General features: G+C 43.0%; 1 protein-coding gene across 4 annotated transcripts in view; it reads right to left on the bottom strand.

Moving 5' to 3' along the window:
• The window catches only part of LOC136849003 (DALR anticodon-binding domain-containing protein 3), a 291701-nt gene that overhangs the window by 239110 nt on the left and 24757 nt on the right, over window positions 1-27834 (bottom strand). For all 4 annotated transcript variants that reach the window (XM_067121844.1, XM_067121853.1, XM_067121860.1 and 1 more), the window contains exon 2: window positions 6931-7046. In XM_067121844.1, coding sequence (XP_066977945.1) covers window positions 6931-7046 — 116 coding nt within the window. The remainder of the gene's footprint in view (window positions 1-6930; window positions 7047-27834) is intronic.

Raw genomic sequence — 27834 nt, 5'->3', positions numbered from 1 at the left:
GTGATGCCCCTTATACATGGAGGGCGGAAGCCCAAGAAGGGAACTAACTCTTATGTCCCAATGAATATAGGGGAGTGAAGATATTGCGTCCCAAACTATATCTCCGAAAGTACAGGGGCGTCTTCAGTATTTACGTAAAGGGCTGCTGGAAGAGAAGCATTACCACTTGGTTACGCTACTCAGTTACGCCCTTGGCCGTCAAACCCAAGACACAGGCAGGGAACGACGGCTTATACAAGGTTATCACAAATCGTGGGTTTGTATTAATAAATATCAAACACACGTATATATAAACAAAAAAACAGAAAGATCCCACCGGGATAATAAGAGCTTAATGACAGTCAGGCAGAGAGAGAGAACGAAAACACGTCACCAACGCATGACGGTCGAAAGCAAACTGGAATGTTTACATCCGGGCAGGCGGGTATCCCCACCTACCTGGCGGTAGTTACTGCCTAACCACCTTGCTCAAGAGTTTAACGGCCATTTCCAGCCTACGCCTGAAAGTAATTCCTAATGTAAAGGACCGAGGGTTTGTATATTGTGTCGGAACAAATGCCCAACTCCTTGGCTAACTGTAGGATTTTGAGAAGGTCCTCTGTGCACTTCTTCTGGGATGATGATCATTGGAGCCAGTCATCCAGATATAGACAAACTTTCATGCCCATTAGATGAAGCCATTGAGATACAGGAGCAAGAACCCTGGTGAAGACTTGAAGGTGCTGTTGACAACCCGAAGCATACAGCCCGAAATTGGAAAACTTTGTCCTGAAAGACGAATCTCAGGAATTTCCTGGAATCCTGGTGTATTGGGATGTGAAAGTAAACGTCTCTCATGTCTATCGAGACCATCCAATCTTCTTGGGAAATTGCAGCAAGAACTGAGCTGTTCGTCTGCATTCTGAACTTCGTGGTTTGGATGAAGACGTTCAGAGCGCTTACATCCGGGACTGGCTTCCAACCCCCAGAGGTTTTGGGGGTTACAAAAAGGCGGTTGCAAAACCCCTCTGATGACAAGTCTTCTACCTCCTCTATAGCTCTCTTGTGGAGAAGAGCTGCGACTTCCTTTGAGAGGGCCGAAAACCTCTTGGAGCCTACCAAGTAAGCCTTTAAGGTGATGGGCACAGGCAACAAGGTGGACACTTTAAAGGGGATTGCACATCCTTCCTTGAAAACCCGTTGTACCCATGGTTCTATCAATCTGGCTTCCCACTGTCTCCAGAAGTGTAGGAATCTGGTGCCCACAGGTAGACGGAGGACCAAAGTCTCACTAGCTAGAGACTGGTCTAGAGGAGGACTTCTTGCTGATAGGGCAAACTGACCTGGGATTTGTGCATGGGCGAGAGGAAGCTCTTCCTCTGTTACCTTGAAAGGGCTGTGGCTGGAAAGGAGAAAAAGGCCGAGGATTAAATGTAACCACAGATGTCTGGTTAGACTCCATCGTTTGCTTGGAAAACTGTGCAAGTAAGCCATGAGTAGCCTTTTTTGGAATTCCACAGCTATCCGCTCTAATGTCGTTCACGGAAAAAGGCTGGTACTGTTCAGAGGAGCAAACAGAAGAGCAGATCCCTGGGACGGTGTCACTCCTTTAATGGTGAAAGAACACCACGTCTCTTTTCTTCAGCATACAAGACAAAAAAAGAGCAGCTAACTCCTGTGCCCCATCTCGAATCGCCTTGTCTGCACATGACAGGACCCCGAGCCAGTCTGCTGCAACGTTCTCTTGGATGGAAGAGCAATCCTCAGTTTTCTTGGTTAACGTGCCCACCATCCAGTCGCAGAAACTGAAGATCTCGAATACTTTAAAAATATCCTTAACTAGGCAGTCAAGCTCAGAAGACGAAAACATAATTTTCGCTGTATCGAAGGCCGAACGATGAGCAGGGTCAATCAGACTGGAGAAGTCCCCTTGAGAGGAGGCAGAGGCTTCCAAGGAAGGAGCTTCCACAGTTGTATAGATACATGCCTCCTTTCGGAAAGCTGAGAAAGAACAACATACAGCTTTGCCCAATTCCCTCTTCTCAGACAGCCAATAGTCAATCCCCAACAACGCTTTCTTGGAGTCTAGTGGTACTTGAGGACTGACGTAACAAGAATGCTGATCCTGAGGAAGAAGGGGTCACGGTGGAGAAATATGTCCAGAAGCAAAACAGAAAATAATTCAATAATGAGGAGTAAGCTGATGAAGGCTGTTCTGGTTCAGGTTCCTCCTCTGCTAAAGATGCAGCGGAAAGTGCCAAATCTTGTTGTGGTTCTTCTGGTTTCAAAGACGAGGGTTTCTTCAACGGTTCCAGGATGTTGTCCAAACACTGGTGAGTGGGAAGTAAAGAAGAGTCTTGGGATGCTGATGTACTTGCAGACTTTGGGCGATCAGCGACAGGTGAAGAGGATAAGGCCTTGGGGATCTGTGACACAGAAGGCGCCGAAACAGGTTGACCTCCAGCAGTAAGGACGTCTGAATCTGAAGCCTCAGACTCGTATTCCAATGCTGGAGAGCTGGGAGCCAAAGAGATGTCTGGAGCTACATCGCGAACTGAACCTGCAGCAGGCTTATAGGCCACTGGGAGCTCGGATCTAATGGGAGAGGGAGATCCCAAAGAGCACTTATGAGCCAATGGGAGCTCGGTGTCCAAAGGAGGCTCTCTGTCATCCCAATAGCTGCAAGAGGGCTCTTGATCCTTATAGCGCTTGCGAGGTACTGCTGGACGCATGTCTGCAACATGCCTCTTCAAAGGCAGAGAAGACTCCTGAAAACGTCGACCGTGTCTTTTGGGTTCAGAATCGTAACCACTGGAAGATAAGGTGTGATCCAATTGGATATCTTTCCAGCATTTGGTTGCCGAAACCTGGAAAATAGCAACAGGTTCGGCTGAGGAAGCAACTACTCGTGGGCAAACCCCACCGACCTCCCTTGGACTTACGGTGTGCCTCCTGCCAGGTGCAGGGGAGTCTGATGGGACTGAGTTTAGGAGATCCGTAAGACCTTTTTCCAGTGGCTGTCTGTCGATACCTGGGACTGGCAACAGGCTTGACTGAGGAAGCAACTACTCGTGGGCAAACCCCACTGACCTCCCTTGGACTCACGGTTTGCCTCCTCCCAGGTGCAGGGAAGTTAAGCAGGGACCTCCATCTAGGAGCATCGGTGGGACAAGTAGCTACCCCCTCCACAACACTAACACTAGCACTTGCACCGACATTTGCACTATGATCCTCATTTGCTTTGTCCAAAAGAACTCTTACAGAAGTTCCTACCTGAGCGACAGTACTTACTAAAGCGTCGAATTTCTTATCCATCCGAGCTTCGAGACTGGCAATGGCACAGGTTCAGAAGGAAGGGAGCCAGGTAACGGAATTGTAGTGAGAGCCAGAGAAGTAGGAAACGGGGAACGGGTGTTGTAAAAGCCGGTTTAGGGGTAGAGGACACAGAAGCTCTAGCCTCGGCTCTAGCAGCCGCTTTCCTAAGCCTAGCTTTCTCTTATTTATACAAATGAATGGTTGACATTTTCCATTTACTTACATCCCAATCCATACATTCCTCGCAAGTCAAGTCGGGGAACATACTTGTCCATGGCAGTGAAAATAAATAGAATGTTCGTCATATTTAAATGAAGTCCACCTAGTATTGCAGCCTTTGCTGCATTACCGGTTACTGGTCACACTCGTGTCTGACATAATAATCCAAATCAGTCCAAAAATTGAAAAAAGCTAAGCTAAGCTTAACTAAGCTTTGAAAATATAGCTCGGAGGCTACCAAATGAAAGAATACTTCACCAAATCCTTCGATAGACAACCAAACCATCCGGTGAAACTACTCCAGACAAAACAAAGCTGCTGAACGACTGATGTTTGGTCATCAAGAGGCAGAAATGAACTGAGCTCTTCAGCTACATTGTACCTATTCTTCCCTGAAAGTGGGCAGGGCACTTACCTGCACCAAAACAAAAGAGTGTTACAGCGAATTTTTCATTCTTAAGCTGCCGTTTAAAGTAGAAACTAAAGCTATGTAATTACTTGGTAGGTAATTACATAGCTGTATTTATATCAATATTAATATCTGAAAATTACTGAATCATATTTTCATCACAAAAAATGTAGTCATGAAAATAAGAAAATTAAAATAATTAGCAAATATTTTAGACATACTCTTTTTATAATTTATTTTTTCTTTTTTAAGAAAAGCAAACATCTTGCTGCCTTCCTTCACTATTTATCATACCTTTTCCACAGCGAGGAAGGCCATGCAGCACACTTCCAGCAAGGCATTTGAGCAGTAACCCCTAACCTTGCAGAAGAACAGAACTGGTTCCACTAACAGAGAGGACATAAAGCAGCCACACACCAATTTACATCCTTCATTGTTCGCACTCTTTTGTTTTCCTCCACTGCAAAAACAAACAAATGCATAGTCAGGCAGTGTGTGCACAAACATCCACACCCAGTGATGGAGAGAAAGAGCAAGTGCTGGTATATGGCATGTGAGATGGAGATTCTCCCACTCACCTGCCTACCATCAATTTACCGCCTCATTAGCAAGCTTCAGTGACTGTCTCCAGCTCATGTTGAGGAATACTCCTATATAAAAGGTGATGGTCTGTATTCCTATAGTAACTGAACTACACAAGAGCAAGGGTTGGTCTTCCTCTTACCAGAAGGATGTGTAGTAGAAGGGGAGCAGCCAGGGTTGCACACCAGGGACCATGCATGAGCAGACCCATGCAATGGAGACTGGTCACAAGTGAGCTTGTGCACCAATTCATTTGCAGTACCCACAATTGCTTGCCTCTGCAAATGGGTGCTGATATCACTGTCACTCCCAACAGAAGAGCAACAGCCATGAGGACACTTAGCCTCCTCGCCAAGGGAACTTACTGGGCCTTCTTCCTATACTTCTGCTAATTTTGAGATTGGGAAAATTTGAAGGAAGGTGAGGAGGAGGAGGAATTCAACAAGTAAGAGGGGAAGGCAAAGCATGAAGGTACTTCTGCCTCCTATGACCACAGGTCTCTCAGTCTTCTCCCAATTCTTCCAAGGACAAAGTCAAGGCAGACATCTCTGGAAGGACAAGAGCAGAAGCTGCATGAGCAGCTACAGAAAGAGCAGCAAAAATGGCAGTAATGTCTAAAAGTGCAGAACACTGTCTTGGAGGGGGAAACCCGAGCCAAAGAGATCAGGTCCACTGAGACTGGTGTGGGCAGAGAATTTTTTGGCCAAATTCACATGTTCTTGAAAAACATCAAGGGAAAGTTCCCTCAGAATGTTGAGAGAAGGGCAAAATGCCTTCAGCAGCTCCTCTTCTCCTGGGGATGTCTTGGAGTCAATTTACTCGAAGAAGGAGATCCAGGGACTGAAGTGGGAGTGGTTGCAGTAGCAGGAACCAACATCACATCAGCAACAACAACAGCCAAGAGAGTCCACTGATCACCTTTGGTCTGCATGTACCCACCCTGTACCAAGCAAGGGGAGAATGGGCAGACATCATCCTAGTACAAGCAGCAGAGGTCAAGGCACATTACCATGAGAGATGGTGTAGGCTCCAGAAAGAGAATCTACAATGATTTTTCAAGATGATCTTTCAAGAAGATCATCTGGCACCATTATTCTTACAAAGTCAAGACTAAGGTCACATACAAACAGGCTACAGTCATTAACCATTCACCCAAATAAGTACTATGAAGAGCTTCAACAACAGCCATGATGAGCGAAGCACAAAACATCTGATCAGCAAGGCAGTCAAAGACAAAAGAGAAGCTGTTTACTAATTGAACACGATGTATCCTCAATCCCCTCACTCATCCACCGCTAGTTAACTACCTTGTTGCCAAGCTTCTCCAACTGGACCAGCTTTTGATAAAGGTATTTCCATATACTGTAAAAGACTTTAGGTCTGTATTCTCACAGGATCATATACATATTTTAAATAAGTGGCAGTGGATTCCTCTCAAGAGTGAGACTGCAGTTATGGCTAACTACCATTTATCTGTTTGAAGCAATTATTAATAATTGTAAGGTTTTAACAATAAATAAATGTAATGTTTTAATAATAATTAAATACTGTGCGTACCAACTCAAACAAAACATCCCAACCCTGGAGGAAGCAATGTCCAAATTATAACGTGTATAACAAGGGATAAAGGCGGATAGGCCCGAGAGGGAAACTCGAAGCCTAAACGACAATAATAGAGACTTCCCCCAGAGAAGGGTGATAAATTATATAAAACCCAATTGAATATATATATAAATAATAAACAAAAGGGTACAAAAGGAAAAAAGGACGGGGAATAAGCCCCGACCTAGTCCCGAGCCGACATAAGGTCACATGGCGTCGGGCGATGGGGATGAGACTGGCAATAAATCCTCCTAATTATTTAACTAGGGGAAATAAAACACCTCAACCACAAAAGTAATACACAGAGATGGTACTCAACTTAAGTAAGAATCCAATGAAGATGCCATTGCTTGAGAATACAACAAAAGCGCGCACGAAGAAGCACAACAATAGCGACGCGTGCTAAAAGTGGAATGTGGGTGACTTGTTTACAGTCCGCGAGTGGTGCGGGGTATGTAACGCACCTCACTCTGTAGGACTTTTGACATTGGGAAGGTTTACAGGGCGGAGGCCTGTGATTGTGACAATCTCACCCTTTCTCATACACGACTCCATACCATGGAGCTCGCACGGGGTAAGTAACTCGGCTTAGCTTTTTTAGCTTTTCTCTGGTATATTTAGCAAAGCTTTACCTTGAAATAAGTGCTGAAAGGTTATTTCACCGGCTGACACAGGTCGAGAAACCCAGAAATAATTAAATACTGTGACCTAAAATATAACAGAAAATTCTATCTCATCACTAAATAACTAAAATCAAACAAAAGACATTAAGGTAAAGTAAATTTCAAATCTGCTTATAAGCAGATTATGATAGTGACACTGACCTCGTATAACAATGCTGTGTATGGAGTTGGCAAAATCAGTACTTCTGGAACTTTCATCAGAACTTACAAATAAAGACAAAACAAATTCCTTCATAAAAGACTCCATTACCCCCAACCTAGAAAGAAAGAAGATAGAGTACAATATATTTAAACAGAAACAGTTTGTTCTATCACAAGCTCATCAACTTACATAAGCCTATCTATGCATCAGCACAACCCTCAGATGTACTATAAAAAGAATGCCGCTTCCACATGGTGGGATGCATATAGTCCTCTCTGCACCTCTGGTGGCAGTGAACTTCTGTCTGTTTTATCATAAACAACTTTTATTTATGCTCACCAGAGTCTTTGATTTCAATAATTATTCCCTTCATCATGAATTATTTTTTATCCATAATTTGTAACTAGCTTTCTTTATTCATGCTTTTGGTGAATACGACAGTTTGAATCTCCTCTTGAGCATAGGTACATCAACAGAGATTGAGAGGGCCACACTCTTCAAAGGAAAGATCTGGGAAAAGGCTGAGCTTAGCCCTTTACCTCCAAGTTAGAGAGGAGCTTGTCTCAATGAAGGTAATGAGGAAATCTGAGACCTGTCAAGCAGAACATGGACCAATTTCCCTGGTACACATTTGCAGAGGACCGCTAAATGGTACCTGACATCTGTAAAGTTCTATTGAAGCAAGTGGGGGAGGCCATGAAAACATCTCTCTCAATGCCTCAACAAGAAGGTTCAACAGATTCAGATACCACTCAGCTTGTGGACAAGGAGCCAGCAGGATCATCTTGAGGCCTACGGTAGTCAACACTTGGTTGATCATTGAATGAATTAGGCTGAATGAAGGGGCAGGGAAGGCATGGACATCAGAGTACTCAAATGGGTGCTAAAAGATGTCATCCAGTGCAGCTCTCCAGGATAGGTTCTATAAACCTTGAACAAACTTACCAATGCATGGAAGTGTTCCTACAACCTTCCCCTGATGACTGAAACAGTCTGCCACCACATTTTTATGACCAGGATATACCTAACACCCAAGCAAACTGCACAATCATAGGTTTGTATTTTAACAGGAACAAAGATTGATGAACACTCTTCTCTAAACTCCAAACAAACTTCCTGCCACATGCAGGTGTACGTGTAGGGACCACTCTATCCAAGACCTGTGCCTGGTGACTGAGCTGGTCTGCCATCACATTCATTCCAGAATGTTTTAAGCTGGCATCTCAACAGCATGGCAAACTCCCCACTTGTACATATGTCTTGCCAACTTGCAGAGAGAAACACCACCCCTCTTTGCTTGTTGACTTATGCCACCATTTTCATGTTGTTACTCATCAGCACTATCAGTGGCACATCAACTGATCCTGAAATGCCAGCAAAACCAGAAGTACAACTTGCATTTTCAGAAGACTGATTTATAGGTGAGAGTCCCCTTTTGTCTACAGATCTGAAAAAAAAGACAATCAAGGTGTGTACCCCATTTCTCCATTGATGTGTATAAGAACAGAAGCAATTCTAGAGTTGGGAGTTCAATATTACTCCCTTATGGAGGTTTCCGTTGTTAACCTACCACATAAGACAAGATTGTCCTTCATCTCCTTGTCAAGAAATACATGGAGTGTTGGAGGATAAGAAACGGGTGACAAGTGACACTTTAGAACAACAACAAAGCAACTGAATGTTTAGTCACCTGAGAGGGAAGAGCCTATCCAAGAATGACCTACTAAGCAGAGTTGGCTGTTCTTGTTGAGAGAGGAACTGTGCTGATCCAAGAATGACCTACTAAGCTGAGTTGGCTGTTCTTGTTGAGAGAGGAACTGTGCTGACACTTCCCTGAACTTGCTGATCCACAAGTGTGCAGGGATGGTTCTTCTCGATTAGCACGTGCAAATACTATATCTGCTGATTGGGCTGAAGTTCCAACTTCTCCTAGTTTACTACAATCTCCAGATTCTGACAAAATAACAGATTTTTATAGTAATTTGTCTTTTTCCTAATTTTACAACTCAGAACCATTCATGCAGGAGTATTCCCTTAGCAAAAGCTGGAATTAGCCACAAACTTGATAACATGGTACAGTGAACCCCCCGTATTCGCGGGGGATGCGTCCCACAACCCCCCGCGAATGGGTCAAATCCGCGAATGCTTAAAACCCATCTAAAAACACTTAGAGCTGCCCATTTTGATAGCTTAAACACAGAAAAACCCTGTAAAAATGCTTATACCTGAATATTTTAAGTGTTTTATCATAAAAAGTGCATTTATTCATGAAAATTATATGAAAATACAGTAATTAGTGAATATTTCTCAGTGAAAAATACAGCGAATCGGCAAATTTTCCGCAAATGATGGCTAGATATGTTCCACAGAGAAACCCACGAATGCGTGAGTCCGCGAACATTGACAACACGAATACGGGGGTTCACTGTAGTTAGCTGGTGGTTATGGCAGGGTAAATGGGTGAGTACCTCCATTGAATGGCAGCAAACCCTCTGATCCACAGATCAGACTGTTATCCTCGTCCACGAAGCCACAAACAAGCAGAAACTACAGTAGGTGGAACAGCTGCCTCACTTCCTGAGTGAACCCTAAAGTACACTCTGTCAAAAATTGCAAACAAACACACCATGAAAAGACAGCTTTAGCTTCCAGGAAGGTCCGAGCAGAGAGCCAAGAAAACACGTCCGCATCAGACAAGGCTAGAAAGTAAAGTGGATGCGTGATGCTGGGCAGGGGGTAGCGTGGGTCCCCCACTGCAACCACCCAACTACCCGGCCGGTAGTTATACTACTGCATCGCCTTGTTAAGTCTTTAGCGGCTAGTTCAGCTTTCGCCAAAAGTAACCCCATATAAGTAAAGGACCAAGGGTTTGTATTTGTGTAGGAACAAAGAAGGGTTCAACTAAGGGGTAGCATTTACTTCCCTCAGATTATTGAGCTCACAAAGAGCTTAACGTCCACTATCTAGGGCTCCGTTCTGCGTCACTGCCACGTTGCCCACTGGCTCGACAGGTACCCCTCTGCTTCCGGCAGCTGGTGGGGAGGAACACCGCCCTTGGCATCCTCCTCTCTTCTTACCCTTGCCACTTTTCCTAGAACGGACATGGGGCTGAAAGGAATGTGGCTTCATGCCCTTCCCTGCAGGGGCACAAGATGTCTGGGAAGATCAATGAGGGGCAGAGGAAGTTGGGGCCTTCCTTAACCCTTAAGTTGAAGGATCAGCTGAACTCAAAGGTTTGGCTGCAGTGCCTTGCAAAGACCAAGAAATTTTATGGGACACTACCTGACAAACAAGAGCATGACTATTGTCAGCACACATCCTATCAACCGCAGTCTCTAACTCACTCAGATGAAAGAGAGACGTAGGACCCAGAACTGGTCATAAGTACGAGTACCGACTCTGGTTCAAGGTTACTATAAATCCAAGGTTACTATAACTTGTCCCACCCCTTCTGAAGGAATCCACCCTCATCAGGGAAATGACCCCCTGATGAGAGGGACGTAAAAGGTACGGCAAAGGTCCAGCTATGAGACTGCCGACTCCAATGCCATAGCCTCCAAATGAGGGAGAGAGACACACTCTCAAGGCAGAGACAATCTATCGAGACACCATGTGCCATGCACATCAGGTTCGGGTCCACTTGCTGGGTGGGTCTCGCACTCAAGTCTGGGAAATATTTCCTATGATAAGTTAGAGGTGGGGGAAGTAGATTACTGGACCAGTTAGACCAAAGAGAATTGTCTAGCCCCGAGACAAGAGAATTCATCTGGTCAAGCACCCCAGCAGCAAGCTTGGACCATGGCACACCAACTGAGGGCTGAAGGTATTTTTGCAGAACCCATTCGGCCTCGATGGCAACCCCTAGTTCAAAAAGGCAGAAGACTTTTCATGTGTATGTTGGGGTATGAAGAACTGGTTATGCATTGAAAATACAATATATATATATATATATATATATATATATATATATATATATATATATATATATATATATATATATACATACAATAAACCCCAGATATGCAAAGCGTTCTCATGGTTAATGGACTCACACATTCATGGTTTCTCTGTGGAATATATCTAGCCATCATTCGCGGGAAAATTTGCCCATTTGTATTTTTCACTGAAAAATATTCACTAATTACTGTATTTTCATATAATTTTCATGAATAAATGCACTTTTTGTGATAAAACTATTAAAATACTCAGGTATAAGCATTTTTACAGGGTTTTTCTTGGTTTAAGCTATCAAAATGGGCAGGCTAAGTGTTCTATGGGTTTTGCATTTTTTAGATGGGCAAAGGAACTTTCATGTTTACATTTATATATATGACCTCTATCATCATGTGTGGGATATATCATCTGGGCATGATAATACAAGATATATCACTGTATATATATATATATAAAATATATATATATATATGACAGGCAGTCCCCGGTTATTGGCAGGGTTCCGTGTCTGAGGGTGTGATGATAACTGAAAATGCGCTAACCGAAAATCAAGCGATTTCGGGCGCTTTTTGGCAATTTCCAAGGGTTATTGGCGCTGATTTTCGGTTATCATCCGGATCTGTTAGGTATGTATCATGTGCAGGAACAGGCACCAATACCCAATTATCGCCACCGATAAGTGGAAGTTGGCGATTCTTTAACATTGTACTTGCTGCATTAAAATTGCCGATTTTCGTCACTAGACAAGCCCCATAAAATGAATCGCTGTTACTCTGAAGCTCATTAACTGGGGACTACCTGTATATATATATATATATATATATATATATATATATATATATATATATATATATATATATATACACATATATACACTGTATATATATAGTTGACCCTGCTATTCACAGACTTATGATTCAGGGACTTACTGATTTGTGGATTTTCTGTAAACCTATCTACAAATCATTCACGGGAAACTCGCCCATTTGCAGATTTTTCTGTGGAACTTATCTATACATTATTCACGGGAAACTCACTACAGTATTCGTGGATTTTTCATATTTTCTTAGAGCAATATTCTATATTTTCATATTATTTACTATATAATAATATTAAATAGTAATGTACAGTAATAATAATACTACAGTACAGTAGCGCATTGAGATAATGGACCATGGTATATCGTGCTTCCGGATATATCAGTGCGAAATGGAAATATCAATTTGAAGGTTTTTGCCTCCGGATTGAGTCCCGAACTGTTTTTTCAAATTGAGCGCCAAAAGGAATGCTGGGAGTTTGAGTGAGGGAGGAAGTGCATCACCCACACATGAATACATGTTTATGCTCACAGTACACTGTAATTTCACTGTACAATACTGTACTATATACTGTTCTGCAGTTTATATTAACCTGTTAAGTGTCCTTTCTGAGACATCGCTGCTCCCGTATCGTCACATTTTCTAGCTCGCAGAGCGGTCATTTAGTCTATACTAATTTTTATGCTTTTTTGATGTTCTTTTTTACATTGATATTGATTTTTGTATAAAGATATTAGGATAATAAATAATATAGAATAAGAAAAGATGAAGAATTTATTTTGGATTTTTATATCCTAAAGATTATAAGTATGAAACATAAAAGGAAAAAAAAAATATTTTCATGATAAAATAAAGTTTGTAGAATAATTAACTGGCAGATATATATTAGCTTTATTCTCACAAATTTTAGTGCACAGAAATTCAAAAACTTTTATATATTCATCTAGAAACTGGGTGGAAAGTACCCATACCAACTATGGGAGCTCCATGACTTTGTCATTCAAAATTTTCTATTCAGATTTTTCTTAGAAACTAAACTACTGTCTTTGAGGGGACAAAGGGTAAAGGGAACACCATGATTTCCCTTATTGTGAACAAAAGTCTTGAACAAACTTTATTTTATCATAAAAATATCATTTTGTTCATGACACTTACCTGACAGAGATATAGATAGCTGAATCCCACCATTGGAGGTGGGAAGAGACAGAATAGGATTTTTAAACAAAATTATGAAAAAGGCGCCATTATTTTTTCACCAATAGTCATATCATTGCTGCAACAATTACTGTCACCCAAAGCCTGCTTCTGCTTTACTAGAAAATCCAAACAAAAGGTAGATTTTCATAATAAGCTGGTGGAATACTGAAGAGCAGTAGATGATCCACCCAAATCAACGTAACAGCTAGAACCACAATGTGACAGCAAACCAAAAACAATACTTTGAGGGTAGGAGACAAACTAACAACCACTGGTGACAGCCAGGAGCCTAGTTAACAGAAAAAAAGATTAACATAAACTAAGGATTCATGAGATTTCACACAAAGGATGAGGACCACCACTGGTGGAGACCCAACGAACATAAAAACAACACATAAAATATTTTAAAAACAAAAAACAAAACTAAAGGAGAGGATGAGAGAAAAGCTTTCTGTTCCCAAGATTCGTACACTAAAGGAAAGGTGGGTCCCAGAATAGAGAGAAGACAATTTCATTTGGGCGTCTTCACTTCTGTGAGATAAATGAAAAGCAAAGATGGTTTTTACCTGCCAAAAGTGGCAACCCAGAATGTCATTAAGACTGGTTTTTCTTAACCACTGAGGTAAGCAAGGGCTCCATGGGAGCCTTAACCTTCAAAGTTCTCAAATTTCCTTAGCACACTGGTAGGGCATCTTGATGGTGCATGGAGGATGAGAAGGCAAATGGCATTTTTCAGAGAGGTATATCAAACCAAAAATTAAAGCACCAAAGATTGCTAGAAGGATCTACAATCCTGGGTCCTCTGCAAAATCAAATTTTAAAGCCCTGACAGGACACAGGGTTCTCTAAAAGGTTCTTGCACCAGTGATGAGAAACCCAGCAGCCCTTAATTTCGAAGGACCTGGGACAAGGGGGAATGATGTTCTCATTCTTTAGCAAGAAAAATAGGGCTCAGAAAAGACAGCATCATAATGGCCTCCTGAAACCTCATAATCTTGCTGAGGCAAAAACTGAAGTTCACTAACAAAAGGTCACTGTATAAGAGCAGTTAGACAAATAGCTTTCTTGGTTACATCTTTGGTGTAAGCAGAATTTAATTTGTTTCAAACACTCTTCGCCCCATCAAATTTTAGAACTACATCTAAATTACACCCGAATAACTGTAGAAGGCTACCTTAGCGTCTCAAAAAGACCTAAGAAGATCATGAAGGTCTTTATTGTCACCAAAGTTGGCCTCTATGCCTGAAGATTTCTAATAAGCATACTCCTATAGCCTTTGATGGTAGGGACTGCCAGGTTCAAATCCTTTCTCAGATAATCTGTAAGATTATGAATCCCAAAACAACTACCAAGGCCTGGATGGAATTTTCATTCTAAGTTTTAAAACCCATACAGTATCCTGAAAATGATCCACTTGGTACCCTGCAAACACACATTTTTGGAAGAGGCTGCACTGGCATTAGCGATCGCTGTAGCCACTGGTCTAAAAAAACCTCTTCCCTCTAGAGCCAGGTACCTGGAAGTCTAATCTATGCACTCATAACTCACTTCAGAAGATTTCCAAGTTCCAACCTATTAATCTGGGGTTGTTTGAGAAGATCTGTTCTCAAAGGCGTTCTTGGAAAGTCCACCAAAATGACATATTTTATAATAAAATACCATTTTAAACATGAAGGCCAACTTACCTGGTAGTTATATATATAGCTTATTGTCCCTGACGTGGAGGGTCAGAACTTTCAAAGACTTCCAACAGAATCTTGAATGGGGAAAGGGTTAATAAACCAGACCCTTCCAGTCCCAGAGAAAGGCAACTATTCCTCAGGGCTTCCGGGTTGAGAACTGCCCCAAGTCTCTAAAGGGGCAGCCTTGTGGTCCTTGATAACTGCCAGGTAAGTGTGTTCAAAAATTTATTTTAATGCTTTCAAACATCATTTTTAAACACTTGTTACCAGAGTCCATTCTGTTGGCAAAAATGATGTTGACTAACCTTTGGTGGAGACTGCATTCAGAGACAGCACAAACACCGTTGGAAAATTTCAAGGGTTAATAAACCATGGTATTGGATCTACTTGGATTAAGAAGCTGACTTCAATGAACTCCCCCTCATTATGTCTGTTTCTTAAGAGGTCCAGCGATCCACTCAGGGGCTGAAGACCTCTAGGAGCTGCCAACCTGTACCAACCTGAAGAACTGTGACAGACAACCTATAATTCTTTTGTTCCGGGCGTCACCAGGAACAAAATGATCATCTGACTAAAATCAATGATTGTGAAGACTGCGTTCAATCTTCACAAACAACCATCAAATTTCAACCATTCCAAGGCAAGAACAAAGGGTATTGTTTTATGGGATTGGATTAAGGAAGGCTGACTTCAGATGAACTCCCCCTCATTATGTCTGCATTCCTAAAGAGATCCAGCGATCCACCCATGGGGCTGAAAATCTCTAGGGGCTGTCAACCGGTGTATAACCTCTATGTGACTAGACCTCCTCTCAATACCCTTGTTCGGGGTCTACCAATGGAACTTTCATCCCAATGAACAAGACTGCGTCCAGTCTTCACAAACAACCATAAAAATTCTCAATTCCAAGGTAAGAAAAAGGCATATTGGTTTATGGGATTGTAGGGTATTCCCTTCTCCCATTACTGAATTAGATGCTATAAACGGATCCATCAGCATATAGCCCCAGATAAATAATGGACTTGTTTTAGATAATGAGAGGCAAATACTAACTTGCTTCTCCAGAAGGTTGTTCAAGATACTCTGCAGGGACCTGTTCTGTTTAAGAGCTACAGAGGTTGCTACTGCCCTGACCTTTGTTCGTCTTTACTTTCAGAATCTTGAGTCTATCTCTCTACATTCCATATTTGCTTCTTTTATCAACTGTCTGAAAAAATAAAAAACAGAGCATTCTCATCAGGACATCTATACAGAGAGAGTTTTGACTGAGCACCAAAGCCCTTCTGAACTGGTAAGTCCTTTGTCCTATCCAGGTAGAGCCTCAAAGAGCCCTTACTGAGGATGAATGGGGACATCTCTCTCTCCTCCCCTGTTATGTCCGTTAGATTTGGAGAGACCATCCAACGTTCTGGGCCAGGGTTGTGATGCAGTATTCATTTTTTTGCAAGGAAGCCTAGTTGCAGTGAGCAGATTGCCTTGCCTTGTCTAAAATCTATATTCTTGCTGAGAGCATGTAGGACTCACTAACTGACTGTTTGGAACCAGGAAGAGCGATTGCCCAAACTGACCAAGAAAAGAGGTTTTCATGGTAAGGTCCTTTAAAGATGTCCTCTCCAGGGATCTAAAAGGATCTGTTCCTCCTGAGGAACCTCAGGACCACAGATCTCTAGGTTCCATGTTGGTGAGTTCTCTATATACAAATTTGGGTTACAGAGACATTGGAAGAGGACACATGGTTGTCCTTGCACCATCCTCTAAATACCTCCCAGAAGCCAATCTCTTGTGGTGTCTCCTTGGTGGCCACAAGGTCACTTCTGCCCCTTGTGAGGAAGAAGGGACACAAATTTTTTGAGTACCCTTGTGTATTATCTTGAAAGGGTTAAAAACATAGGCTACCCAAATTGGACCCAGTCCATCTTTGGGGAAGTCCTTGTCGTTTATGTAATGCCACAAGGGAAGGGTCTCATGTGGAATCTGATTATCTTGGGAGAGCAGTAAGTTTCCAGTCCAGTCTCTATGTTATAGGCTGGATCTGGTAAGAGATCCATGACTGACATCCCTTTGTTTCGCTGGGAACATGATGGCTGAAGATGTCAAAAAGTAAGCGTCCATTCTGTTGAGAGGACTTGAATTTTCCTGCTCAGAATGTCCACCCTCAAATTTTTTCTCCCCTTGGATAAAGTGGGTTACTAGTTTGACATTCTTCTCCTTTGCCCAAAGAAGAAGTTCTCTTGTCTGTCTCATACAGAGACCTGGGTGAGTGCCCCCTTGTTTGCTGATGGAGAGGCAACGCTGTCGTGTTGTCGGCGTTGACCTGCACCTCCTGTTCTCCACTGTGTTAAAAACTCCCTGAGAGCTTAGAAAAGGCCTTTCTCCAGATGTTGCTCCCAATCCGGTCTCGGAGAACAATCCAGGTCTGGGTTCCTCTGATATAGAGAAAAAGAGACCTCCTGGAGCTTGACGGGTCATTCCACCACTCTAAAATCACCTTATTGGAAGAAGGAACTCTTGCACTTGGTCTCCAGTTCACATTTCCTTGTCCCAGTTCTGATTTAAAAGAAAACTGTAACGGGCATAGAATCAATCTTCCAGAGGAAAACAAACTGTTCTAGCGAGGAAAGGGTTCAGCAGACTCATCCATTCTTCATTTGTAGGAAGCATGTCTGTCTCTTTAGAAAGTCCTAAAACTTTCTTAAGAAGCTAATCTTGTTCTTGCAAAAGAAGCAAAAGGCTGAAATTTATCTGAAAAATCTTTATCCTAAGGCATGCTAGCCAAAACCTCTTGGGATGAAAGTTGAGGGGGGCTGTTTGTTTATCAGAAGAGTCCTAATTCTTGAGACATGAATCAGTGGTGTGACAGATCCTCCAGGCAGAGTCTGGGGGGCTCTGAGAGCCAGACAAAGACCTTTCTATCTGTTTAGTCAGAAGAAAACCTCTGCTTCTTTGGGAATCATCCTTGTGAAAATCTGAACTGCCAGACGCTTGTTGCCAGTGCATCTTGCGTCCTGAGCTACCTCCACGTCTTGGCTTCCAATATCTTGAAGCCTGACGTCCTGGCGTCCAATGCCTTGACGATTGGCGTCTTGAGTTCATTGACGCTTGTCATCATGGTGTTTCATTCCTAGATGCTTGACGCCCGAGCATCCAGCGTCTAGAGTTTCATTTACTACGTTCAGCGTCTTAAACTCCTGGACGTCTAGAAGCTTTAGTTGGACGTCTATTATCCTTCTTCTCTTTGCCTGGTTGCCATGCTTGCACCAGAAGACAAAGTCTGCTGCATATTTTGTAGTAAAGCTAGGCAAGCGGGCTTCCTGCTGTTGGGGACAGGCTGGGAAGCATCAACTGCAAGGGAATTATTTCCTTCTCCTCAACGTCAATAATGGATCAAGGGAGAGGGTTCAGCAGACGAGTACCAATCTGAAGGAGGAAAAGGAGGATGTACGGAAGGCAGCACAGCGTCCAGACGCTCTTGCAGCCTGGTATCCTGATTGAACAGAACTGTCACGTTTGTTCTTAGTAGGAGAGCTACCCTTGGGGCTGGAAGGAAGAGCTCCGGGCTGCTGCATATCTTGGCTACAACCTGGAGTCTATGAAGTCTTATCATGACGTCCTCAATATTGGGTAACTTGCTCTTGAGAGGTCTCGACTCCTTCAGAGCCAGAGCGTCAGGGGCCACGTCTGTTTAGGCGAAACAGAGAGACCGAAACTGGAAAAAACTTTTCCGTGGACGAACTTCAGAAAATTCTTGGAGATCGGGTGCATGGGAAGTGAAAATACGCATCCTGGAGGTCCAGTGAGGCCATCCAGTCATGCTGTCTGACTGCAGCTAGAACCGATTTTGTCGTTTCCATAGCGTGACCTTTGTTTGCAATCACGTCTAAGCACCGGTCTCTAACCCCCAAGCATTTGGGGATCAGGAATAAGCCGAATGTAGAATCCTGGGAATTCGGATCTTGAACTCTCTGTCTGGTCTCCTTTTGCAACATCATAGACACTTGTTGCTGTAGAGCCTTTGCCTTGGTTCTGTCGTTGCATTTTGAGGCAGAAAGGACTATTGGTCTTGTTCTAGAGGGGCTTCCTCCACAAAACTGGGGATCTTGTACCCCTCTTAGAAGAACACCTTTGCTGGCTGAACCGGATGAGTTCAGACTGTCATTTGTTGGGCTGAGTTCAATTCGTGGTCGGCTGATGAAGAGTTAGAGGGATTTATTTCTAGTTAAAACTAAGGTATTTATATCATTACCCCTCTTAGAGTAACTGAATGGACAATGGTCCACTCTCCTTCCTCCCACACTTGCTAGAAACTGGACAGTCTGGCTCTTACTAGCTGTCTGCAAGAGAAGAAAGCCATGTCCTCAGAATCCTGTGTAGAGGGTTGTAGTTCATCCAACATCCAGACATGAACCTCTACATCGGACGATACTGAAAGAGCTGAGACACCTGAAACACAGGAGCCTCAGCCTTACTCTTTTTAGTGATGAAAGTCGTTGGTAGGACTTTTAGCTGTTTTAGATATTAGATCTTACATCTTTTTCAGGGCCAAGGATGAAAAAACCTCTTTACCAAATCTTGAGAGAAGAGGTGAGAGGAAAAAAAGGCATAAATCAGTTCTGATTTTGACTGGACGTGACCCCATTAGCCAGGAGAGATCAAAGATGGGCATTTTTCTTCAGGAGAAAATCTGAAAAGGTGCAGCTGATTCATTGGCACCACCTCCCGAGTCCTTTATCCATACTAACGACATCAGATATATGAGTTCTTGGTGTCAGTCGTTTTGAATAATTCCATCTTTCTTCCTTCCGAGGGTCCAGTCCAGAAAATACAGACCTCAAAGGTCCTAAGTGTCTTTTGAGGGGTGGTCAAATTCTGATGTTGACCAACAAAACCGTTTTCCCCATGGCCACTTGACTAGAAGAGTCAACAAGATTCAGAAGTCTCCTGGGAAGAGGCATTTTAGTCCTTGGTATTGGCCAAACGATTCTCCAGTTTGATAGAAACTGGATCTTGAAAAGCCAGTTTGGCTGGAGGAATGTGCTCCAAAGGCTTTTTTATTGTTCCTTCTTCAAAGTATCCATTCATTCAAACTTTAAATTTCGCTCTCTTTGGGGGAAAAAAACCACCTTTGTAAATACTGGGCCCTCTTATTGTTCCCAAAAGTAAATTCTGAAGAGAGAGAGAGGATTCTCTGGAAAAATTTCCGAAAATAGCTTCATAAGTCTTTTAAAGTCTGATGAAAGCTGATGGCCTTTTATATAGTCATCAGAAATTCTCTGCAATAGGATTCACAGGAGAATTCGGGATATATCATTCTCTTTTTTTCCGATTGTCAAGACGGGGAAAATGAGATCAAACAAAATATTATCATGACATTTTCATAATAAAATAAAGTTTCAGTCTCTTGACGCCAGTAGTTACATTGCTGTCCATTTTTTAAAGCTTAACATCTTGGCAGCCAGAATTCATGAAATGGCGTCCTGGAGTCCAAAACAAAAAACAATATGGCGTCCTGGCGTCCAGCTTCTCGTCCACTGACGTCCTGGCGAACTAGCTTTAACAGAAAAATTCCGGCGTCTGGCGTCCACATTCTCGAGGGCTTGATGGCCTTTGATCCAGTAACGCCTGGCGTCCTGGCGTCCAGCTTTATTTTGGCTTCCAGCATTTTTCGATGCCTGGCTAACTTCCTGGCGTCCGTACTTGTAACGTTTGCTGATCCCCGCCAAACCTAGAGGTGGGACCATGAGAACTGGCGCCAGTGCGATTTAATTCGGTCAAAAGTCTTCTTTTTCCTCAGGTAAACGAAATGTTGCTGCATCTGAGCTGTTGAGAGCTTTTGTTGTATTCCGTTTTTGGACGCTCTTCTTAACATCCGTGCCAATGGAGTTACCTGGGGATGGGGACAAATGCCTGCTCAGGGCGAAAGAAACCAAAATATAAAACCTTTCAATGGCGGTATCACCACTAGCCTACACGTCAAAATCAAACCCTTCTAATGACCTCGCCTCTCCTAAAAGCACTGTCGACTTTCCTTCTCACAGGGGTTGGTGAGCTTGGAAGAGGTCAAGGACTAGGAGCACGACAGGAGGATGCACTTCGGTCACCTTCACCACTGCACTTGCACTAACAACATATTAACACTTGCAATTATTTTTTTTTTTTTAGATTTCTTATAGATCGATCACAATTACCCCTGTCTTCTGAGAGGGATTTTACCTGTTGGGCCAGGGACTGAATGAAGGCCAACAAATCTTTAAGTGTTGGGTCCTTACCTGTTTCAGTAGGGGTTCAGAGACTACCACTCCGGGAGAAGGATCAATAGGATAGTTACAAGGGGAAAAGAATTAACTATTCCTGGTTATATTAGAAGAGCAGAGACTTAACAGTACTCTTAGATTCTTCTGAGTTACCGGTCTTTCAAGACTTTCGCTTCACATATAGAACATAGAGCTCTAAAGGGGAGTTCTTCTCATTCTCTGAGTGGGTCAAGGAGACTTTATCAAGCCGCTTGCATCCCCAACACACATTCTCACACTGGATGAAGTTTCAGGTATGTTATAAGAAATTCTAAACAACAGTATTAAAGCCAAAAAGTGTACTTCACCAAAATAAGTTTTGAAAATTTAAGGCATGCACGAAATTCCATCGATGTTACCCTCGACACTGCGGCAGGGAAGATCTGAGGAATAGTTGGAATGGTTCCAGGTACCTGGGTAGAGGGCTGTACTGGGTGGTTCACCTGACTCACCGATAAGCGATTCAGAACCAGTTTTGAAATTCTGCCGTGACGTCAGGGACTTAAGCTATATATATAACTACCAGGTAAGTTAGATGTTTAAAACTTTGTCGCCAGACAAATCTAGACCACGGTGTCGGAACACCGAGCCCAACATAGCCCTGTACCCCTTAATGGTAGAGGTAGATAATAGTCTCGTCTGCTTCAAATACAAGAAGAAATCGGCCACTTGCACTAAAGATGTCTTAGAAGAAGAGACTCCCTCTCCTGCACCAGTCTCTAAAAACATTCCACTTGGCCTGGTATACGTCCGAAGAAGATCTTCTGCATTCTGCGATAGCTTCTGAAGCTTGTTGAGAAAATCCTTTGTCTCTGAAGAGACGGTTGATAGTCTGAATGTGGTTAGCGCTAGACCTGACAGACCTTCGTGGGACTTTCTTACGTGAGGCTGCCTGATAAGATCCCTCCTTTGAGGTAGAAGCCTTGGATAATCTATCAGAAATTCCAGCAGATCCGGGAACCATTCCCTCGATGGCCAAAATGGGGCGATCAGAGTCATTCTGATGTTCTTGTAAGTCCTAAGTTTGTTCAATACTGGCCTGACTATCTTGAGTGGCGGGAAGGTGTACACGTCCAGATTCTCCCAATTGAACCATGGCATCCGTAGCCCAAGCCTGATGGTCTGGAATTGGAGAACAATAAATTGGAAGTCTGTTGTTCTTGGCTGTGGCAAATAGGTCTACCAGCGGAGTCCCCCAACACTTCCATATTTGTCGACATACCATGGGGTGCAAAGTCCATTCTGTCGAGATCACTTGCTTCTTGCGACTGAGCAAGTCTGCCCTTATGTTTAGTTTCCCTTGAACAAACCTTGTCAATACTTGTGTCTGATTTTGCTTCAGCCACAATAAGAGAATCCTCGTCGCCTTGTAAAGGGAGAATGAGTGAGTGCCTCGTTTCCGAATACAATATATGACAGTGCTGTTACATTGTCCTAATGGACTATTACCACCTTCCCTCTGATCTGTTCTGCAAATTTTGTCAACACTAGATGGACAGCTACCAATTCTTTCATGTTGATATGCCACTTCTGCTGGCTTTTGCTCCAAACTCCCGACGTCTCCAAGTCCCCTAGAACCGCACCCCATCCCTGGTCGGATGCGTCTGAAAAGAATGTTAGGTCGCGGTTCAGCGGAGCTAGAGACTTTCCTTCCGTCAATCTTTCTCTTGACAGCCACCAAAGTAGATCCTTCTTGATTTCTTCGGAAACCTCGAAAACGAAGGAGTCTCGGAATTCCTTCCTCCACCACTTTGCTTTCAGATAAAATTGTAATGGTCTCATGTGGAGGCGACCCAGATCCATGAACATCTCTAGGGACGATAACGTCCCCAGAAGGCTCATCCATTCGTTCACAGAGCAAGTTCTGAGAGTAAGAAATTTCAAAACTTTCTGAATGCAAGAATCGACTCTTTGAGTCGACGGAGAAGCCCGAAAACTCACTGCATCTATCTGAATTCCCAGATATACTGTCTTCTGAGAAGGGGTCAGACACGACTTCTGATGGCTGATTAAAAGACCCAACTCCTCTGCCAATCTTAAAGTCACTTGAAGATCCTCTGTGCACTTTGCTAGAGTTCCCGACTGCAGACGCCAGTCGTCGAGATAAAAGAGACATCCTGATCCCCTGTTGATGAAGGCATTTCGAAAATGGGGTTAGAATCCTGGTAAAAACTTGAGGTGCTGTCAAAAGGCCGAAACAGAGAGCCCAAAACTGGAAAACTTGGTTCCCAAATACAAAACGTAGGTACTTCCGAGACTCTTGGTGGATTGGGACATGGAAATATGCATTCCTGCATATCCACCATTACCATCCAATCTCCCTGTCTGATGGATGATAGAACCGTGTTGTTGGTTTCCATGCAGAATTTTGTCCATTTTACGAACTTCTTTAAAGCGCTGACATCCAACACGGGTCTCCAACCCCCTGAAGCTTTTGGAGCTAAAATCAGGCGATTGTAGAAGCCCGGACAGCTCTGATCTTCCACTGCTGCTACCACTCTCTTGTCTAACAGGGCCGACACCTCCTCGGAAAGTGCCATGTATTTCTTTGAATCGCCTAAGTAAGCCGTCAAAGCTATCAGTGCTCTTGAAAGGGGGGGCTGAACCATAAAAGGAATATGGTAGCCCCTTCTCAGAGTCTCCACAACCCAGCTCTCTGCTCCTATCTCTTTCCAACACCTCCAAAACTGTAGAAGTCTTGCTCCCACCGGTGCACAGAGGATGTGTTTCTCACTTCTTGTTGGCAGACTGGGGAACTCTCTTAATTGATCTAAGAGGGACCCTTGTTCTTTCCTCTAGAATTTGCCCATCCTCTATAACCTCCTTTACCTCGAAAGGGCATTCCACGCAAAGATGAAGAAGCAGAAGAAGAAGACGAAGTCGGGCGTACAACTGGTGAAGCAACAGTAGCCTCTCTTGGTCTTTTGGAGGACTGAGCCAGTAAATCCTGCGTAGATTTCTTCTGAAGAGCTGCAGAAATCTCCACCAACAGCTGCTCTGGAAACAAGTTCTTCTTATTAAGAAGTGCAAACAACAATGCCGACCTCTGAATTCTTGACACACCCTTCATAAGGAAAGAACACCATAATTCTCTCTTTTTAAGAACTCCTAAGGAAAACATAGCAGTCAGTCTCGAAGCAGCGTCGATAACTCCTTGATCTAACACGTTAAGGACTTCCGATAAATCCGTAAATGTCTCCTCATCTGAAGAAGACATACAGAAATCTTATGGCCCAACGCTCCAATGGACCAGTCCAAAAAACTGACCACCTCAAAAATATGAAAGATGTACCTTGGCCGAATTAAAAGCTGAACGTCTCGAAGCTTTGATAAGCCCTGAGAAGTCCCCTGGGAGGAGGCAGAAACTCCTAAAGAGAAGGCTTCCCCGGTCTCGTAGCAGAGTCGTCTCCGAGATGTCAATCTGGAAGGAGGAAAACAGAAGATAGTCTTGCCCTGCTCCCTCTTCTTAAGGAGCCAAGCATCGATTCCCTTTAGTGCTTCCCGTGCCGAAAAAGACAAAACAATCTTCGTAACTTGTGAAGCACTCTACTTCCAATCCCTCGAAAGAGAAGAGTTTGGAGAGGAAGGCGCCACATGAGAGAACGAATCTGGAAAACTCTCAACGAAGAATTTCAAAAGTTTCTTGAAGGCGGTGGAATTGTGACTCTCCTGTTCTATTTCCTCATCACCTGCTTCGTCTGCTTCCTCCTCCGAATGTATAGGCGAAATGACGACAAGAGAACGAGTCTTGTTCTGAGTGGGTTGCACAAAACCCAAAATCTTATCCAACTTCGCCTGAATGGCATTCGTCGAAAGGTCCTCAATTTACTGCTCGGAAATCCGTGTTGAAGAAGTTGAATGTCTGGCAGATGAGTGGTGAGTTGGCGCCAACAAACTAGTCGGAGTTTTGGACACAAGAGTGCGCTTCTCCTGATACTGGCGCTCACGCACTATTCCTTCATCATGCAGTCGAAACGACTGCTTTTGCGCCTCCACATCAAGCGAAATCCTCTTACTCTTCTTATCAGAGGATAATCAGCGCCTTGGAGCCAGTGTCTGTGCTCTCTCAACTTCTTGGGAAGGCAAAAAAACCTCCGAAGCCTCCCACCAGCTACAACCAGGGGAAATAGATGCATGAATAAGCGTTCGCTTCTTAGGTACCGCTTCAGGCGAGACACAGCGAGACCTCTTAAGCGGGCGAGACTTGCCCAAAGAAGACCATTGGCGTCTGAGCAAAGATTCTCCCGAACTTGATAGGTTCGCAAACTCTTCTCTGGAGACGCCTTTCCAATGGTGCTCCCTAGCGGTCTGGGAGTCGACATCAGATCCGCCTGAGGGGGCGACTACCCGGGAGCAGACCCCGCTCGCCTCCCTTGGGCCTCCAGTATGCTGCCTCTCAGGGGATGGGGAGTCTAGCAGGGACCTTTGCCTAAGAGCACGAGCGGACCGAGTAGCCACCTCCTCCACTTCACAAACACTAACATTCATCACTTTATCCTCCAAGGATTTTACAGAGGCTCCCAACTTCTCAACAGCCTGGAGCATTAACGAGAATTTCACGTTCATACGGGCTTCGAGGCTGGTCACGGCATCGGTTTTGGGTGAAAGGAAATCAAGTGAAGGAACAGGTTGATTAACAGGAGGGGTGTTAACGGGAGAAATGGAAAGTTCATGATCCTGATTATCTACTTCCTTTGAGGAAGCCCTAACTGCAGCTTTCCGCTTCCTACCAGAATCTATTTTTTTCATCCTAGTAGAATAAATCTTCTACTTTCCTTCATCTCAATCTCTACATTCATCACATGTTAAATCAGGTTACAGTCCTGACCTGTACAAGTAGCGCAAACGGTATGTGGATCATAAATTTCTTTAGTTAACCTACTTTTGCACCCTTTGCTGTAAACTCTAATTGCCCTGTTCTTACCTGAGCTCGAGTCTGACATACTGCAAAGAAAAGAGGGTAGCTAAAATAACACAAGCTGGAAAGGATATAACTGCTTGTCCTAACTAATTCTTGAAGACAAAACACTTAGTACATCACCAAATTCCAATAACACAATAGTCCTGAATAGTAGCAGCTGCTGCAAACAAGTGTGAACAGCATAAGCTGGCAGAAATGACTGAATTTTTGTGTTAAAGTAGTTCCTCATTCCTCCACCAGTAGACAGAGGGGGTATCTTCCTAGCCGCCATATTTTTTTTTGTTTTGCTGGTGCAAATTTTGAATTCTAGCTGCTGTTTGCTGCGAAACAATAGCAGTAATGTAACTACTGGGTAAGTTACATACTTAAAACAGTTGTTTACCAATGGATGGCAGGAGCATAGTGGGAAGTGGAGGTCATTGTTCTCTTGTCAGACTGTCTTTCCCCTACAAAAAAAAGTTGCCATTTACCACTAAAGTATAGTAATTTAGATCATAGTGTTACCAACTGACATTCCTACAATTTGTATAAGAGGGAAAAGCATTTCCCCTCTGATACAGTTGCGCACCATCCTTGAAAGTGGTAGGATGTGTTACTCCGTTGAAGGCGCTGTGATATGGGGTGTGGCCAACCGAGATATGACATCGGTGACCCTTAACAAATTAATGATAAGGCTTTTATCTTACTGTATGGGTACTGTTTGTTTATATAAATATACTTTATAGCAAAATAGAAAACAGAACGACTTCAATACTATAAGAAAAAAATACTTTACAGCAAAAAAGAAAACAGAAGGACTTCAATACTATAAGAAAAAAAGACTAACTCGATTAGTTGTCATACCTCTGTAGGACATTTATTTAATTTGTATTAAACATTTTATAGATATTTTGCTGTGTTTACATTTAATATTATTTTAAAATTAGTAAATCATTGTTATAAGTGCCTTAGGGTGTATATACTTAAGAGTAGCAGTTTTAGGAGGGTAATCTAAGGTGAATTTGGGTCTTATAGGATGATGGTTGGGGGTGTATTTTTGTTTGAACTGATATTAATTTGTTTTAGTATGATAATTTAAGCTATATTTTTGTTTGAACAATTACATTAGGCAGTTAACTGTTTAAATAAGCAGTTATAAGCATTTTACAGTAGTTTAAGGGGTACAGGGTATAAATATACCTGTACTTTATGGCAAAAACATGCATTCAAGTATTTATACAACAATGTACCAGAGTTTCTTTTATAGCGGGGCAGGCTCGGATGCTTTAATCCGTTACCTCGGTGAGCTACTGTACATAATAATAATAAGATTAAATAATAATAATAGTACCATAATATCAAATACTGTAATAAGATTACAGTAAATAATAATACATAATACTGTACTGTACACTGGGTACTACCTGTAATAATAATACAGTACATAATAATAATAATAAGATTAATTCATATGGGTACTCATTGGTGATGAATGTTGATTACAGATGAGGATGATGAATCAGCTGGGCAGTTCAATGAATGACGATGAAGATATGACTGCACAGCAAAGGAGAGGAGTTACATCTCCTCTGAGGGCACCTCTTCACCTTCTTCAGGAGGTGCTTCATCAGGGGTTTTGGGAGGCGCTGTCATGTTAAGGTATTTGAACATATTAACGAAGGTGGTATGGTAGGGCTGCATGAGCTCATTAATGGTACTGGAAACATTTTCTGCCCTTTCTTCATTACCATCCAATACCTTTACCATTGTCTGCAGCTGCCTGACTTTCTTAATAAATTTGTACAGACCATGAAATTGTTCAAAATCCTGGTCTGTTGGTGGGATAAAGAAAGCAATGAGTTCTTCTCCAACAATGGCCTTCCAAGTATTCTACCCTGTTCATACTCGTTCTCAATGAAGGCGACTGCGCTTTCAGTTACACCATGACAAGCTGCTACTTCTCTGTTACTTCTGCCCTTCTGTAACATAATAATCATGTCTACTTTCTCCTCATTGGTCATTGAATGTAACTTCCTCTGGTGCTTAGGCTCTTTGCCAGAAG

Source organism: Macrobrachium rosenbergii, chromosome 2 (assembly GCF_040412425.1).
Source record: "Macrobrachium rosenbergii isolate ZJJX-2024 chromosome 2, ASM4041242v1, whole genome shotgun sequence".
In the NCBI taxonomy this organism is placed as follows: Eukaryota; Metazoa; Arthropoda; class Malacostraca; order Decapoda; family Palaemonidae; genus Macrobrachium; species Macrobrachium rosenbergii.
This window is presented reverse-complemented; position numbering and strand designations above follow the sequence as displayed.